The following is a 17500-nucleotide window of genomic DNA, read 5'->3' as shown; positions in this document are numbered from 1 at the left end:
TGTTGCTAGAAGGTGACCTTTGCCTAAAACTAATTAAAATTATGAAATGTTCCAAGAATGCAAGCCCATATTTGTCATTGCCTTTAGCATGACACATTATAACATTGCCACAGCAAACAGTTTTGATATTGGCGATTTAATTGCAAAGCTTACTGCATATATGTTAATATGCAATGCAAGTTCTTCTCAGCAGGTGCTCCATATGAAGTTATTTTCATGAATAATTCATCATGAAAGCCCCTTCTGCCAAGATACAATTTGCAATGTTTTTCAAGTGAGATCAGTGAGAATCAGGAACTGTCATTGCCAATTTGTTTCAGTTCAGATTCAAAAGGTCATACCCTTGACACACTATAGAGGTTAGAAATGCCCTTTTCTTCTTTGCATGTCAGTCTCATAGTGTCTGTTCTTATTTCCAGACTTACTTCCCTGAAACCAAGGGAGATGGTTATTTTTTAGACAACTCACAAAAACAAGACTCTGGAAAGCAGTGCTTCATGTCACATTAGAATAAATGTAATTTGTTACTCTCAGTCACAAATGTTTGTTTCATTCTGGATCAAACAGCTGGACTACTGCCATAATTATGCCTTCCACGGTACCTCTGTACCATCCCAAAATGGAGAATTACTTCACATTCCAAATTTGTACTTTAAGTGTTTTTATTTTCACAAAAAGTAGAAATTCTAAACATCTTGGTCTCAGAATGAGGAAAAAATGCAGAGAAATGTCATATGGAGCCTCTATTATGTTCTTTGTTCTCTTTGTTGGGAAGTATCTGAGGCTACTCCTAGATCTCTGTGCCTTGAGGAGATCGGGTGAGATACCCAGCCTCAGACCACCAACTGGGAAGACACCCAATGCCCTGATACAAGTTTTATTGTTTATGATTTAAAATATGGAACACTGTCTCAGATGTCAGAAAACTTGAGACCCTGGGGAGCAGCTACCAGTCTGAGTAGACCACACTGACCTCAATGACCCAAAGGTCTGATTCAGTATATGGCAGCTTCCTGTGTATTCATGTAAGGTGATACAAAGTGCATTAAATTAAACACATAAATCTGCTGAATAGCAGAGTTTTTACTTGTATTTCAGATTACAAAGTTCTTACCACATATCTAAGGTTTAAATTTTCTGTCTTGCCATAGCAAAGATCCAAGAGAGTCACTGGTGGTGTACTGAGCTTTCCTCCCAGGGTCCAGGGCAATGCAAGTTTTGATAAATTAGACATCTAAGGGGGGGAAAAGAATTAGCATTAGGAAATAATTTAAATGGGATTGTTACCAATGAAATTCATACAATTTAGTCCAGAATGAAAGTCTACATTACAATATTCTTGTGTTACTGCTACATATATGACTCATGTAATTGTGTTCCTATAAAACCTTGAATCTATTAGATGTTTGAAGTAGCCTAGAGGTTTGTCTATCCTTTTCAAGGTTTATTAACAATGTTAAAATAAATCTGTCCGAGTTCCAGAACTACATGGTCAAAGTCAAAACATTGCTTGCCTCGGTATCTATAACAGAAACAGAAACAAACAAAGGGGTTGCATTAAAAGGGTGGAGGGTGTTGAACCCACTAGTAATATAGCATAGATAGAGCATACAGCCATGACTGGGTAGGGATGGGCTGGTGAATTCAGGGTGATAATTGGCTACTGCATTAGGGAAACAGAGGGAATCCTGATGGGACTTTTTTCCTGAATGAGTCTCACTGTGGTATAGGCTACCACAACAACATGGAAACGTGAAAATACTGTAATAGCTGTGAAGTCTTTCATTCAATAGTTTCCTTCACATTTCCTAAGACATTTCCTCCAATGAGTACTGGTTTAGAGTTAGCAATCTGGATCTCACAAAGTGGATTTTACCCTAAATTACCACATTAGCAAGAGCATTCGATTTTTTCTTGCATTGGGATTTAATTTTTAATATAAAATAAAATGCTGGGGGAAGGAATAGAAGGGGAGGCAAACTAGAAAAACAAAACAGACCCACAGTAAACAAAAACCACCCATAGAAGCAGACTGCATGGTGTTAATAGATGATCCATGGCCTGAAAGAGTCAGAGGCATCAATCTATGCAGCATTAAAATGGTTGTGTTAAGCATTGTAAAGAGATGTATCAGAAGGAAGCTTATTCATCCATCCAACCCAGAGAAACAGTTACAACTAGCTAAAGGTCCCCTTTTTAAAGTATCAAAATCCTAGCAAACCAAGCATCCACCTAAATACACAGTGACTTGGGCTGCACAAGCCTAAGCCCCAATTATAATTGCTGTAGCCTCAGAAAGTCTTTTAAGGTGACAATGAAACTACGTATATACAAAGTAGATGACACAGAACGGCTTCTGGAGTACTTCTAAGGCAAAAGCATAAATATGGGATTCACCTTCTCTAAGCCATGGTAAAGCCACTTCTACTAGTTCCTTGTCAAGTCTAGCAAGGTTATCTGGTGAGGCATACTTGACCAAAGCTGCATGCCAATGAGAGAGAAAGAAACCAAAAGGACAAAAACCAATACTGACACACACCACGCTAAAAAGAAGGAAGCACAGTTTATAGTCCAAAGATTATTTTTCATTATAGTAAAAAAGAAAAGAAAAGAAAAGCCACATTATTGTGATTTAAATATTTTTAGGTAACCACAACAATGAATGTTCCTATTCTAATGTATGAAAATAAAACAAAGTACAAATTTTGTTGCCAAGTTGACTGCAAATGCTATGAAATATTATGCCAAGTCCTCAGAGCACAAAGATTTACTGATGGCAATGGCACCATAACTTGAGCATTCTAATTCCTGCACCTGACCCACTCATTTAACTTGCCGTCCATGGCCTACATCATGAATAAGCACCATATGCAACTGCACCGTTTGCAATATCCAGCAAATTAGTTCTGAATGAACAGCCATAATATAGGACACATGGTGCAACTGGAACCCCTGATGAGAAACCAATCCTATCCTATGAGTTATAGATTAATGAGTCACTCATCTGTGCCATGCTATCACTATGAATAAAGTGTGTTGTTAAAAGGATGTGTTGATGTTTATTTTTTGACAGCTTCTCTTCCTTCAGAGGCCCTTCCTTCCTTAAAGGGTATTTTTTAAATTAAAAAAAAAATAACAGCTCCACCCAAAAAGCCAGTTTCATTATTCAGAGGAAAACATTGAATTGCTTTTTGAAATGCAACTGCCCCGGATTTATATTGCTCCCTACAGGCACTGTTTTGGGAATCTGACATCCGCTGTCCAACTTTTTAATGGTATCAGAGCAGCAGGCTCAATGACAGTCGGAGGGTTCCACTGCCTTTAGGCCATGAATCAAGTGCTCACCCAGGAAAAAGGAACAATGAGAAGAATACAGGAGTGGAAGGTAGAAAGATTTTATGAAGAAAGAAGATTACAATCCATCATTCTTATATTTATCTTAATTAGACATTTCATATCTACATTTCATATTGACAGGTTTGCTCCATAGGCCAAGTCCTTTCACAATTTGCAGATACCTTAAATCCCTTTAAGACATTCGTCAGCCACCTATTAACACGCCCTCTTCTGCCACTTGAGCTGCTGCTGCTGCTGCCATGAGCCACACAGTCCAGAAGTAATGCTTTTTAGTAGGGCTTGGCAGCCAAATTTCCTACTAGAGCACGAAACCCAGCTAAGCCAGACTTTTCTAGTCAGGTTCTGAACAAGCAGCTCTTCAAACTCTCCTTGCAAGTGCTTGCCCAGACAACTTATTACAAACAAGAAACTGATTCTGTGGAGGCAGGTATGTGGAAGAAAACAGGTTTCACCTGCCCAGGGAACACACAACAAGCCTACTTTGCTGGCTCCTAGGGTAGAGAAACATGTTACTGCCTGACAGTAGAGATCTAAGTCTCCATGTTCTGACCATGCACAACTAAAACCTTGAACACAGTCAACATAGAAGGGTAACCATAGCAACAGGCCTATTGCCTCAGAGGACACAGAGAAGAGATGTGAAGAGATAAATCACATTTACTGTATTACAGAGATAAATCACATTTACTGTATTACAGAAAATAAAATGCATTGTAAGCTTTAACGGATGGTCTGAACAACTGGTTTCATGGCATAGTTTGTTTCTGATCGCTTCACACACAGGCACCCTGATTTATCGCTTTTATTGTTAAAACATCTTTCAAAATCTATTCCAGAAATAAGAATTGCAAAACCTACTATGAATGGCTTTTGATAGAAAATAGGGCAAACAATGTTTTTGCAGGCCAAAAGCCAACAATAAAAGGTCATTCAGGTTACAAACTAATGGAACATTTTAATGAAATTATTATGAACTCAGTAACCATTGCCTCATCAAGATTAGCATCAGTGGGCTTAGTGAGGAAACATTGGTCTAAAAAGTGGCAAAAAATAAGATAAGCTTTCCCACATTATGAGTTTAGCCATGAAAGTGCCCTGGACAAATACACAAAGTAAGTACCACGCTTATACTTAATGCAGAATAGGGCTTGATATCGATGAGCATCCCTTCTTCTTGGCGGTCAAGTGGCTATCCTGACAGCTTGAATCTAGCCATGGCTAATGAAACCATCACCTTAGACCAACTTTTCTCAATGTTTTTACCATTGAGAAACCCCTGAAACATTCTTTAGGCTTCAAGAAATCCCAGAAGTGGCGTGATCATGTTAAATATGGTTGGGAAGCATAGCTGTGTCCATGCCCACCTGAGGGCCCTCTCTTTCCCACCTCCTCCAGGCCCATCATGGGCCATTGGGGGAGGTGAGCTGACATGACCACATATGGTCATATCATCCAATAAAGGTTGAACAAATTTTTAAAATATATTAAAATGTAATTAACACCCACACATTCGGGAAATCCTTCCAGCACGGTCAAGATACCCGGTTTGAGAAAGTCTGTCTTAGAAGCAAAGAACCCCATCATAAAGACCCTGGCCAAAGTAAGCATCCCTTTACTCAGTCTCTTCTTATTGTAGGAGATATCTACAACAATTTCCTAGTCCATATTACTCACACTCCTGCAAATACAGATCTAATTGCCGAGACTTGGATGGCTAATGCTGCCACCTTGTGGGTTTTATGAAGAAGACTCCTACAGACTGTGAAGTCACTCAGGGTCTCTTTCCCATCATTAGGCACTACTCCTAAGTGCTGTATTTACTAGAAAGGAAGATGGTCCTGAATGTAAGCTGACTCCACCACAAAAAGGTTATGCACAATTTTAAAAGAATATTACTGGACATAACTTCTACGCAATGTTAGATGACCACCACATTTTTGTTTGTTTGCACACCTGAGAATAAAGCTTAGTCTTGCATTTAACAAACACAGCATATTTATTTATTGTATGGCTGGTATAGTATAGCCAGGAGATCTGAGGATTGTCTGGCAGCCAGACAAGGGATATTTGGTTTCTGAACTTCCAAGCAAAACACCACTCTATTTTCTGCCTGAACATGGTTCAGACACCTCTTCTCCAAGCAGACATTGCTTCCCCGAGATGGAAAATGAAAGAATTCCTGCTAGAAGGCTAGCTTTTCAGAAATCTCAGTGGGCCATACTTTCCATTCCAACCATTAGGAAGTTTCCACCTTGGATTGTGAAAGAGGTGTCTTGAGCAGGTATCTGGTCACCACCTGTGCAATTTGCATCACAGCAGATTCATCTACGGCTTGCTTATTATGGTGCCAAAAATCTTGCAACTGCAAATTACAAAGTTATGCCTCCAGTTTAAAGAGAAAACAGGCACACATCAACTTAAAGCTCCTTTCCTGATTATGACTAAATCTGTTGTGAGTCAGCCAGGACTCAATGATATTGAGGATTCCTCTGAGGTGAAAGCATAGCCAGACCAGAGGTAGTGGAAGCCAACAAACAAGAGAAGGAGGTGCAAGCATGCCAAGATTTATAGCCAAGAGCTTGTACAGAGTCACCTTCACCATGATGTTTGGGTTTTTGAACCTTGGATTAGAATGAACTTGCATCCTGTAACCTGCCTTGGCTTAATTTGCTTGGAAAACTGGTGAAGGACACTGCAATCTGATACTGGCACCTGGCCAGCAATTATAAAAACTCCAAGAGATGCCTTCCTGACACTTAAGACATGACATCAAGAGGTACTGTTGGTCAATGAAAAAGTCACTGGAGGACTGAGTAGTCAGCCTGTCCAGGAAGGGGCTGCATTCCCCAAAGGAGGAGCTTCGTAGCCCGGGAAGAGGATGCTACTGGATCCTGGACTACAACTGGAAGCTTAGATCTTCTCCCCAAAGTTCTGCAGGGCCTGTAAAATGGCACTATGGTTGAGAAGAGGGCTGTCCAAAGTTTCACAAGCCTCCCTCCACTTCCCTTGCCTTGGCTCTTCCCACCTATTTATAAGCTATGTCATCTCCATTCTAGGTAGGGAGCTAAGAGGACAAGGGGAGGGAGAGGAAATCAAGCATTCAATTTTTTCAGTATTGTATTTCTTTATTTACATGTTTTTACTGCTGTTAAATAATAACAACAAAAACACAACATCTTTGGTCAGCCACAACTGATTCATTACATAGCAATTCATTCTTTGATGACATCCAGATTACATTATTCTAAGAACTCTATTGGGACTGCCTTTAAAAACTGTTCTGAAATTTCAATCAGATTGCTCCAAAGTGCTGACTTCACCATAAGGCTTCCTTTCAAGATACTACATTCCAAGCATCAATTCTTTTCCAGTCCTAAGACACAGACCTTGTACTGTAACCACCACACATTGGTTGGAATAACTGTCTACTAAACCAACGTACAGACCTAGCAAGCCGCTCCAAGATTTTCAGGAGATATTATTGAGTATGAATAGAAGAAGAGTTGGTTCTTATATGCCACTTTTCTCTAACCGAAGGAGTCTCAAAGCAGCTTACAGTTGCCTTCCCTTTCCTCTCCCCACAACAGACACCCTGTGAGGTAGGTGAGGCTGAGAGAGCCCTGATATTACTGCTCGGTCAGAACAGCTTTACCAGTGCTGTGGCAAGCCCAAGGTCACCCAGCTGGCTGCATGTGGGGGAGTGCAGAATTGAACCTGGCTCACCAGATCAGAAGTCCGCACTCATAACCACTACACTAAACTGGCTCTCAGACCACCAAATCCACAGTACATTATCTTTCTGTGCAGAACTTAATTCAAAACCCAAATTATATTATTATTTACATATCAGTCCATTGATGTGTCTTGCACTTTTCATAGGGACTATAAAATGACAGATTCCTGATCTGAGGTGCTTGCTATCTAAAAACTGACATAAAAGAAATAAGAGGAGGAGATGGAGGCAGAAATAAATGGGGGGAGGGGGAAGCGATACCTTCATTCCAGTCACCCATGATTACATTTAGTCTCAGAAGGGAACAGCCTATGTGCCAAAGGCATCATAGAACAGATGGGATACAAAGAAAGGATTCAAAGACATGAGAGAGGTGATACGCAAGTGTCCTCAGAGGCAGTTCCAGGCATAAAGGGCAGCCAAGGTTAAAGGAAAAGCTTAGGAGGGAGCAGCACTTTGTATGACAGTAGGTGGTGAAGCTGGAGGAACAGCAGGCACAGGGATAAGCCATATAAGGATACAGAAGCAGAGAAGAAGGGGGTAGCAAGGCCATAGAAGGCTTTGAATATAAGCATGTCTACATAGCTTTCCATTTTATAGCAAGTAGAAACTTGTACCCTAAGAAATATTTTTTATTCCACAGCTCACTTGTTCCCAGAAAGAGGCAGAAGTGATCAAAAATGACTTCACAAAATTGGGGCTGGGGTTGTCCCGGTTATATTTCAACCTTCCTTGTAGATTTTCTTGCTTCTAATTGAGTTTATGGAACACTTATTCAAAATGAGGAATTTTCAGCCATAACTTACATGCCACAGATAGTGGCTGAATTAACCTGCAGGAGAAGCAGCAAGCATTTCCTGCTGCTTCTTGTAAAATTCAACTACTTTGAAATCTATTAAGAAAAAAATGACTTGCAATATCAAGGAGATAGGAAAGAGTATATTTGGTTGGATTTCTTAAAAGAAGTCTGGGAAAGACTCCTTTCAAGTCAGTTGCTGTTATCTGACTAGCAGCAAAGAAATGAAAGCATGCCTGTCTAGACAGGATAAAATTGGATTATGAATTTTAAAATTCTTTAAGAGAACGTTATGTCAGCAAGAAACAAATCAGGCCTATTTAAAATAATCTTACTGTTTCCAATATCAGGAATTATGAAACATTGCCTAAACGAAGACCATAATAATTAATTGAACTCTCTTATTTCGATGGTCTCTAGCCCGGGGGTCGTCAACCCCTGGGCGGCCTGGTACCAGGCCACGGAAGCCTCGGCACCAGGCAGCCAGAGGCCGCACCACCCTCCCCCCCTGCAGCGAGAAGCTTGGCAGGCCTTGAGGAAATCGGCCACTTCAGCAGCCGATTCGCTTGAGGCCTGCCAAGCTTCTCGCTGCGGGGGGGGGGGGGGGGAGAGGGAGACATGGCTGCCAGCATGCCAGCGGGCGCAAACACGCATGTGCGGAGCTGCCACACATGCACATTGTGCCCCCAGTATGCGCAAACGTGCATGTGCAGCAGCTCTGTGCATGCGCTTTTGCACAAAGCTGCCATGCACACGCATTTGTGTCCTGCCAGCGGGTGCAAATGCACATGCACAGCATCTCCGTGCATGCACGGCAGCTCCACACATGCGCATTTGCGGAGCACTGCCGTGCATGCGCGTTTATGCAGCACTGCCGCACATGCGCATTTGCGCCCTGGCTTGGGAAGCATGCATGGCGCCTGGGCTGCCGTCTCCCCGTCTTACAAAGGTTGGGGGAGCTGCTGTTCTAGCCAACTGGACCTGTTCACTGGGAACTGCTGTAATTCCCAGTGAGGATCATCATAAATCTGGATAATGTGTGGGACCATTTAAGAGCTCCTAGCTCTCTACAGCTGCCCATGAAAACCAACCATAATTGACGGTATTTTTAATAAGAAAAAAAGGAGCCAGCAGATCATAGCATTGTGAGTCAGAGTGCCCAGTCTTACATCATTTAGTTCTTTGTGGAAGAGGGAGAGCTGTACTGCTTGTTGGAGTAGCAACAGCCTGCTAAGAGTCTATTTCAGGCTTTCTCAAACCCTGCGGTTTCTTGAAACCTGAGAAATGTTTCAGGGGTTTCTCAATGGTAAAAAAGTTGAGGCTGGTCTAGTTACTGTAAATACTGCTGAACAAGTTTCGTCCACTTGTACTCTAGGGCAGTGGTCCCCAACCTTTTTGAGGCTGGGGATCGGCAGGGCAACTGCCCGGCCACACCCGCGCATTGCGCATGCGCACATGCGCCATGCTCGCCCGAAATCACGCATGCGCAGCACTTTCGCACGTGCACATGCGAAATGCGCGGGCGCGGCCCTGATTCCCTCTCCCCCCCTCCCGCAGTAAGAAGCTTCCCGGACCGCAAGCTTGCTCTACTTGCTTTCCCACCCACTGGGGGGCGCTGCCAGCAGCAGCTGCACAGTGCCACGCTGAGGGGGAGCCCCAGCCATGGCGGCCGCTGGAGAGCACCAAAGGTGAGCCAGCGGCAGAGTGGCAGGGCAGCCCCCAAGGCAGCAGCTGGGGAGCAGGACGAGGAGGAGCCACGGCCCAGTATTGACTGATGCACGGACCGGTACCGGTCCCTGGACCGGGGGTTGGGGACCACTGCTCTAGGGGGAGCTGTGGTACATTCTCTTGTGTTTAGGGTTTATGGATTTTTTTTGCAGTTCTTATTTCTCTCTGTGTATTGCATGTTAGTGCTTGTGGTCTGGAGGACTCTCTATCATATCAGTGATCAGTGGCCTGAAGTCAGTCATTATCCTTTAGCACAGTGGTTCTCAACCTGGGGGTTGGGACCCCTTTGGGGGTCGAATGACCCTTTCACAGGGGTCGTGGCAAGACAAGCAGCTTGGCCGGGGGGAGCAATCTACACATCAGCCTTGTGGGGTAGATAGAGTTGCAGCATTCGTCTTTCTGGAGTAGCAGAAAAGAGGGAGATCGGCATGGTAGGACAAGAGAAGAACTTAACTGAGAAACCCCAGGAAAAAAACAATTTCTATACAATCATGAGCAATGGATCTTCATGCCATTGGTCAGTTTCAGTTTAATTTCTGTGAAAAAACACTTGCATAATGTTATGGTTGGGGGTTACCACATGAGGAACTGTATTAAAGGGTCTCATCTCAGCATTAGGAAGGTTGAGAACCACTGCACAAATGTTGTTGCTGTAAATTCACTGAAAGCAAAAGCCAAAGCATGGATTGGATTATTTTCTGAACTCTGCCAACATTGCTCATGGGATTGGAGGGAACTCACTAGATATATGTTGGGGTATATGCAGAGACATAGTATTCCAGCAGTCTGCAGGATCATTATTTGCATCCTCAGCATTTTATTTATTTATTTATATTTATATACCACCCTCCCTTGCAGCCCAAGGCAGTTCACAGAAAACATTAGATGAGTAACACTACAAGGTAAGTTTGATAACCATATCAACAATCATAACATCCTCAATCATAACGTAACATGTTCATGTGATGTTATGGTCCCAACCCCATAGAGTGAGTTTATCTGGATAAAAGGGGTTATGGGGGCCCAGTAGATGTTGTCACTGGCCTCAACCAGATGCCTGGTGGAAGAGCTCTGTTTTGCAGGCCCTATGGAACTGTGATAGTTCAGGCAGGGCCTGGATCTCTTCTGGGAGCTAATTCCAACAAGTGTCCTCATTCCACCAGGACAGAGAATGGCCTGGCCCTAGTTTAGGCCAAATGTGATTCCTTGGGGCCAGGAATCACTAGGTGGTTGGCACTGGTTGAGTGTAGCGCTCTTTAGGGAGGGCAGAGAGATGGCCTCTCAAGTTTGTTGAACCCAAACCGCATATGGCTTTAAAGGTAAATATCAAGACCTTAAGCTTGATCCAGGATTCAAGTGGTAACCATTGCAGCTGCAGTATGGGCCGGATGTTGGCCCTTCAAAGTGTTCTTGTGATAAGCCTGGCCAGTGCATTCTAGACCAGTTGTAGTTTCTGGATTAGGGATAAGGCTAGGTCCGCATAGAGTGAGTTGCAGAAATCCAGTCTAGAGGTTACCATCGCATGGATCAATGTGGTTAGGTGTTCCAGGCCCAAACAGGGCACTAATAGTTTGGCTTGATGCAGGTGGAAAAATGCCAGCCACACTACCTTTGTGACCTGCACCCCCATGAAGAGGGAAGCATCTAGGATCAAACCCAGATTTCTGGCAGAGTGAGCCACTGGCAGGTGCATCCAGGTTGGGCAATTGCGCTTCCTCGCTTGGACCCATAGGAAGAAGAGTTGGGCTTCAGATTACTCTGTTTAAGCCATTCTATCACTGCTTCTAGACATCTAGCTAAAGATTCTTGGGGTGAATACGGGTGGTCATCCCATCAGGATTTTGATTTTGATATATTTCCTTCATTACGTTTTCTCGTGGAATCCTACTCAAACAAATGGTGACCATATAAACCAAACTTGTTATTCCAGTTTGGTCTATGCATCTGTTAAACACTTTTATTATGTGTATGCTAATTTGCTGTTTGATGATAATGATGTTATCTGTTCAGTCGTGTCCGACCCTCGGCAGTTCTACAGGAAAGTCTTCGCTATGTGCCCCTGTCTCTGACTGCTTCTTTTAGTTGTTTCATGGTCATCCCTGTATTGGCTTTGCTCGTGTCAAGCCAGCGGATCCTTTGGCGACCACGTTTCTTTTTGCCACTGACCATGCCGAGCATTAATGATTTCTCCAACGAGTCTGACTGTATGATGTGCCCGAAGTAAGTGAACTTTAGCCATAATATCTTCCCTTCTAATGACATAGTTGGTTTGCTCCTCTCTAAAACTATCTTGTTGGTAACTTTGGCTGCCCATGGTATTCACAGCATTCATCTCCAACACCATAATTCGAAAGCATCTATTTGCTGTTTACCCTCTACCTATATGTATGGGCCATTAAGTTCCATTTCAACGTAACTGAAGCTTATACCTTAAATAAAAAAGCTTATACCTTAAATAAAACTTTGTTGGTTTTAAAGGTGTAACTGGACTAAAACTTAGTTCTTCTTTAGATACTTCCTTCTAGATATAGTCCTTAGATTTTTTAAAAGTTACTGAAACAATCTAGCAGACACCAAAGCTATGAAAAAATCATATTTTCAAAAGGTTACCAAAGGTACCTGACAGCACTTGATGTTCTATCCTCCTCCTCTGTCCATTCTGATAAATGTGTATGCTATATAAAAATCCATCTCTTAAAATCATTTACTCCACAGAAAAAAATGGAGCTATAAGTGATTGTGACATAAACTGTATGGCTTTTCATTCTTCTGAAGTTGGCTATAAGCAGTGTAAAGACTAGTATTAAACTCTCCAGGTTCATTTGAAAGCCAGGGCATTTTATGTAATTTATAGTGATAAAAATGCAGTGCGCTATAGCAGGGAGGGAGGGAGGGAAGGAAGGAAGGAAGGAAGGAAGGAAGGAAGGAAGGAAGGAAGGAAGGAAGGAAGGAAGGAAGGAAGGAAGGAAGGAAGGAAGGAAGGAAGGAAGGAAGGAAGGAAGGAAGGAAGGAAGGAAGGAAGGAAGGGTGTTAGTGTACTTATCACTCACTTGCTGGTTTCTGTGCAGCTTTTGTCTCATTGCAAGACACATTTCAATTATTTGTAGAAATTCTGGACATGGAATGGATACTTCCAATGCAGATTCCTCAGTGCTAAGAAAAGAGCTGTATACAATGGTAGCACATTAGTACTATTACTGTTCTGCCTTAATTTTTACATGTATCACATCTTAGTTACATATTATGTGAATGTCAACTCCACTTTTATATTATTTTTCAATTGTAATTTTAAAAGAATATTTATTCAAGTACAGATGTTCAGCATGGATAAAAAAATGCACACAAATTGCATACACATTATGAATGCATGTTTCAAGACATCTTATTCAATACTTAAGAAATTACAGTAGTCTTCTTTACTAAGAGAGATTGCAGCTCAAGGTAGTTTATGGAGAGAGTGGAAGCCATAAGACAGGGACAATATAGGTAAACATTTACCTTCATTTCAGGTGACATCATATATTTCTTTTATTTCAATGTAAGTTTTGAAAATTTAAATATATGACTGGCACAAGTTATTCTATCAATATGTCTCAGAATCACATCACAATTTACTTAATACAGCATTTACCTATATGGTAATTCTCTTCCAGACACTGGATAAAATTAGGAAGGGGAGGGGGGAAGAGGAGTGTGCACTGAACAGTCTCCACAGCATTTAAGGAATGGTGACCATGCCATGCTCCTCAGTCCAGATGGACTTTCTTGGTTCAAAATACAAAGCTTTAGAATGCAATAAGAGAGGCTGATCATGGGGGGCTTTTCCCTTAAGACTGAAACAGCTACTGAGACTGATACATGAATTCACTTTTCAGGGGGGAAAGGGCACGCATAATCCTCTAACACTCAACACAGCACCCAAGATGGTCATCGTTTTTTCCAGGATCAATTTCATGCAAAAACAACAACGCTCAAGTGTCTCTCCACGGCTTACCTAAGCTTGTCGGTAAAAGCTTCTAAAGAAGCGTTGAACTCCAGCAAAAGAGCAGCTCGAGAACTTAATCCTTCTGTAATCAGAACCACCTGCGAAAAATTATACACAAAATGATTCCTAAAAACATCTCAGTTTTTCTTTTCCCTTGGTGCAAATACACTCTTTTAATAATCCAAATACACTTATCTGGCATCTGGGGGGAAAGAGAAGCTCTAGACTCAAATGGAAGCAGTGTGTTAACCATGCAGCAGGGAAGAAATCATTCGTATCTGTATTTGCATGGAATATATGCTACCCAATTCACTGCCATTTGTGACTGTAGATGTTATTCATCTTTCTGTGTCCATCTTTTAAAATATTTTACTACTTTCCATTCCTTCCTGTAACTATTTTGCCAGTGTATATATCCTAATCCATCTATGCATTCATGACAGTACCTATGTCTATCTACTGGATCACCAATAGGGGAGAACACATACTTTCTGCGCTTCTTCCTTTTCGTCCTCCCTTACTAAAATACAATTAACAGAAGTGTGTTCTCTTCCAGTCACAGGCATTTATCCACTGTGAAGTGGAGATGATAAACTGCAATATGAATGGGGAAACTTGCAATGAGACAATGTCATGTCGCCTATTTCGTCTAAGTTTGTTACTTAAGTAAGTAAGTAATCTTTACTTTTACAACTCACCTTTCCTCATTGCCCAGGGTGGGTAAAACAAGTCAGCAATCAGAAAAAATATAACATAAAATCATACATAAATTCCATAGACATTAAAACTTCTTAAAATGCCATCAGGACCTTGACCGTAGTCCTGATTAAATAGTTGTCTTGCAGACCCTGCAGAACTGGTTAAGGTCCTGCAGGGCCCTGATCTCTCTTAGCAGAGCATTCCACCAGGCTGGGGCCATGGTCGTGATTGAGACCAATCTCACCACCTTTAGGCCAGGGATCCTGAATAGGTTTTAGTACGATGATCCTTTTCCAGTTGTGGACATAGCGGAAAAGGTGTAGTGGAAAAAAATAGAAGGAAGAGAACTTTAAATTATTATCACTATTTGTGTACACATGATTTCAGTAATTTTAATTTTAGCCTCAATAGGTCATGGAGGGTTCAATCACAACAACTCAAGATCATCCAGTTGAATATCCTTCTTCTCAAATTTCTATATTTGATTTTCCTGTGCCAGAGGGAAAGCAGTGCATGATCATCCAGATTAGAGCATGCCCCAAGAAAGTCTGAAGGACCAAAACAAACCATATCATTGCAGACATATGGAGAGTCTTGGAAAGCAGCCACACATGAACACGAACTACATGAACATAGGCAGCAAACTGCCTTCTATAATAGACAGCACTTCCCTAAATACAAATCTCAAAATTGTTGACAATTATACTTATTTTTTGTTTAATTTTTAAAGTGTTTTTTTTTACAAACAAAATTCTGAGTTATGGCTTCTATCCATCCAGTTCTACCAAACTATCAATAATTATGGTAGGGTTACAAACCTCCAGATAAGTGGAGATCTTCTGGAATTACAGCTGATCTCCAAGCTTCAGAGATCAGTTCACCTGAAGAAAACAAGCCACTTTGGAATGTGGATTCTATGGCATTATACACCATTAAAGTCCCTTCCCTCCCAAAATCCCACTCTCCTCAGGTGTCACCCACAAGACTTCTAGGTTTCCCAATCTGGAGCTGGCAACCCTAAAAACAGGGTGGGGAGGAGCAACAGGAAATGAGCCATAAAGACCAAGAAACTCTGACTAAATACTAACTTTTGAACAAGTTTTGCTTTTGCATATCAGCTTCCAAAGAGGCTTTCACATAAAATTCAACTCAAGTGGGGGGGGGGGGGGCAGAATGTCATATCACCTGTCTTTCCAGTTGCAGTATTTGAGCCTTCAAAAGATTGACACGTCTTTCATCAAAACATTCATTCTTCCCTTCTTCTATAAGCTGTTCATATTGGCTTCTAAGAATAAAAAACATTTCTTCTTTATAAAAAGAGAATGCTATATTGATCTGTAGTAACTACATTTTTTGGAACTATTAGAAGTGACATTTAAATCAGAAAAGGGCATTAATCATTTCCTTTCTTTAGCTGATCAATCTAAAGCCCCTCTATTTTTCTGGGAAATTGTGTTTGATCTTATTTCTTCTATTCTATAAATAAACCCTTACCTTACAAAGAATTTTCCCTAACCTCCTAATTCCTCACTATCTACTTAGTCAGACTACATTTGAACATACACATATTAATGATGCCTCCAATGTCTTCTCCTATGAGAAAATAAACACACAACTACATGAAACATAGATTTCAAGATTCAATCAGATTTCTAATGTTATATGCAAGCAGAGGAACAGATTTCAGTTCTATGAATTCCTATCATAATTGTAAGAGACACAGAGAATGCTACAATCAGTAAAGGCCAACCAACTGGTTATCCCCAGCCCGAAAGAAGTGCAACTGGCCTCGACTGGTGGAATGAGCTCCCAGAGAACATCAGGGCTCTAACAGAGCTAGCACAGTTCCACAGGGCCTGCAAGATGGAGCACTTCCGCCAGGCATATGGTTGAGGCCAGTATGCCCGGAAAAGCAGATCACCATATGGGGTTCCCCGACTGGCCTAGGGTCTGCTCTATGGGAAACGCAGGCAGAGACTGCAGACATCTAATGTTAACTTGTTAGTAATTTTAGTGTAATTATGTAATTTTACTGGTTTTACTTCACAATGTTGTACACTGCCCCATGATAACAGGTTCATGAAGGGCAGCTTATAAACAAATAATAAATAATAATTTATAATGTACCATTTCACATCTAAAACTAAATGGAACTCATCTAGAATCAATGTATATCAGTACCTTAAATCTTCTAATTCATGCTTTAATCTTATATTTTCTTCCAAAAGCTTCTGAAAAACCAATCCAAAAGTAAGACAATTCAGTGGATTATTAGGACATGTGAAGTTCATTTTAACAGTTTCAGATATAAGGGATACAAAGCTCATGTTAAATTAATAAAATAATAATGTAACAGAAAGTCATAATCAAATCCCATGTTATCACATCATCTTATATTCTAACAGTGAAGTTATCCATATCTTTGGATACTTAAATCTGGAGCTGTGCGGGGGAAGTGTGTGTATGTGTGTATACATATATTTTTGGACTTTGAGGGAGGATTCATTGAGGCCAGGTCTACAGTTGCCAGACCCAAATTGAAAAATTCCTGGAGATATGGGATAGACTCTGAAGAAGGTTGGGTTTGGGGAGGGGAGGCCACAGCTGAAAATAATGCAACAGAGTCCACCCTCCAAAGCAGACATTTGGTGTAGTTTGGTGCCAGTTTGGTGTAGTGGTTAGGAGTGCGGACTTCTAATCTGGCATGCCAGGTTCGATTCTGCGCTTCCCCACATGCAGCCAGCTGGGTGACTTTGGGCTCGCCACAGCACTGATAAAACTGTTCTGACCGGGCAGTGATAGCAGGGGTCTCTCAGCCTCACCCACCCCACAGGGTGTCTGTTGTGGGGAGAGGAAAGGGAAGGCAATTGTAAGCCACTTTGAGATTCCTTCTGGCAGAGAAAAGCAGCATTTAAGAACCAACTCTTCTTTGTCATCGTCATCTTCATCACACTTTGAAATAATGTGAAAATTTGGTGAAAAGGAAACTTGAACCAACTCTTCTTCTTCTTCTTCCTCTTCTTCCTCTTCTTCAGGACGTCAGATTTCTATCATCTAGAATTCAGCTGTAATTCTGGAATATCTGGAGGCTGGCCAACCCTAGACCTGGAAACAACCCCAGATAACTTGAATCCACCTGACTTACATGAGTCAACTAAGCCTGGCTGCTTATTACTGTTTGTCAAGAAGTTGAATGATTAAT

General features: G+C 41.5%; 1 protein-coding gene across 1 annotated transcript in view; it reads right to left on the bottom strand.

Annotated features, from left to right (window-relative positions):
- Window positions 1-17500, bottom strand: part of LOC143842462 (uncharacterized) — a 73394-nt gene that overhangs the window by 43565 nt on the left and 12329 nt on the right. The window contains exons 4-8 of the mRNA XM_077347683.1: window positions 16480-16529; window positions 15484-15583; window positions 13609-13697; window positions 12665-12779; window positions 1115-1234 (exon numbers count right to left, since the gene is read on the bottom strand). Of these exons, the coding sequence (XP_077203798.1) occupies window positions 1115-1234; window positions 12665-12779; window positions 13609-13697; window positions 15484-15583; window positions 16480-16529 (474 nt within the window). The remainder of the gene's footprint in view (window positions 1-1114; window positions 1235-12664; window positions 12780-13608; window positions 13698-15483; window positions 15584-16479; window positions 16530-17500) is intronic.

This window comes from Paroedura picta, chromosome 7, assembly GCF_049243985.1.
Source record: "Paroedura picta isolate Pp20150507F chromosome 7, Ppicta_v3.0, whole genome shotgun sequence".
In the NCBI taxonomy this organism is placed as follows: Eukaryota; Metazoa; Chordata; class Lepidosauria; order Squamata; family Gekkonidae; genus Paroedura; species Paroedura picta.
Note: the sequence above shows the minus strand (reverse complement) of the source record. Positions and strands in the feature narration are given on the sequence as shown.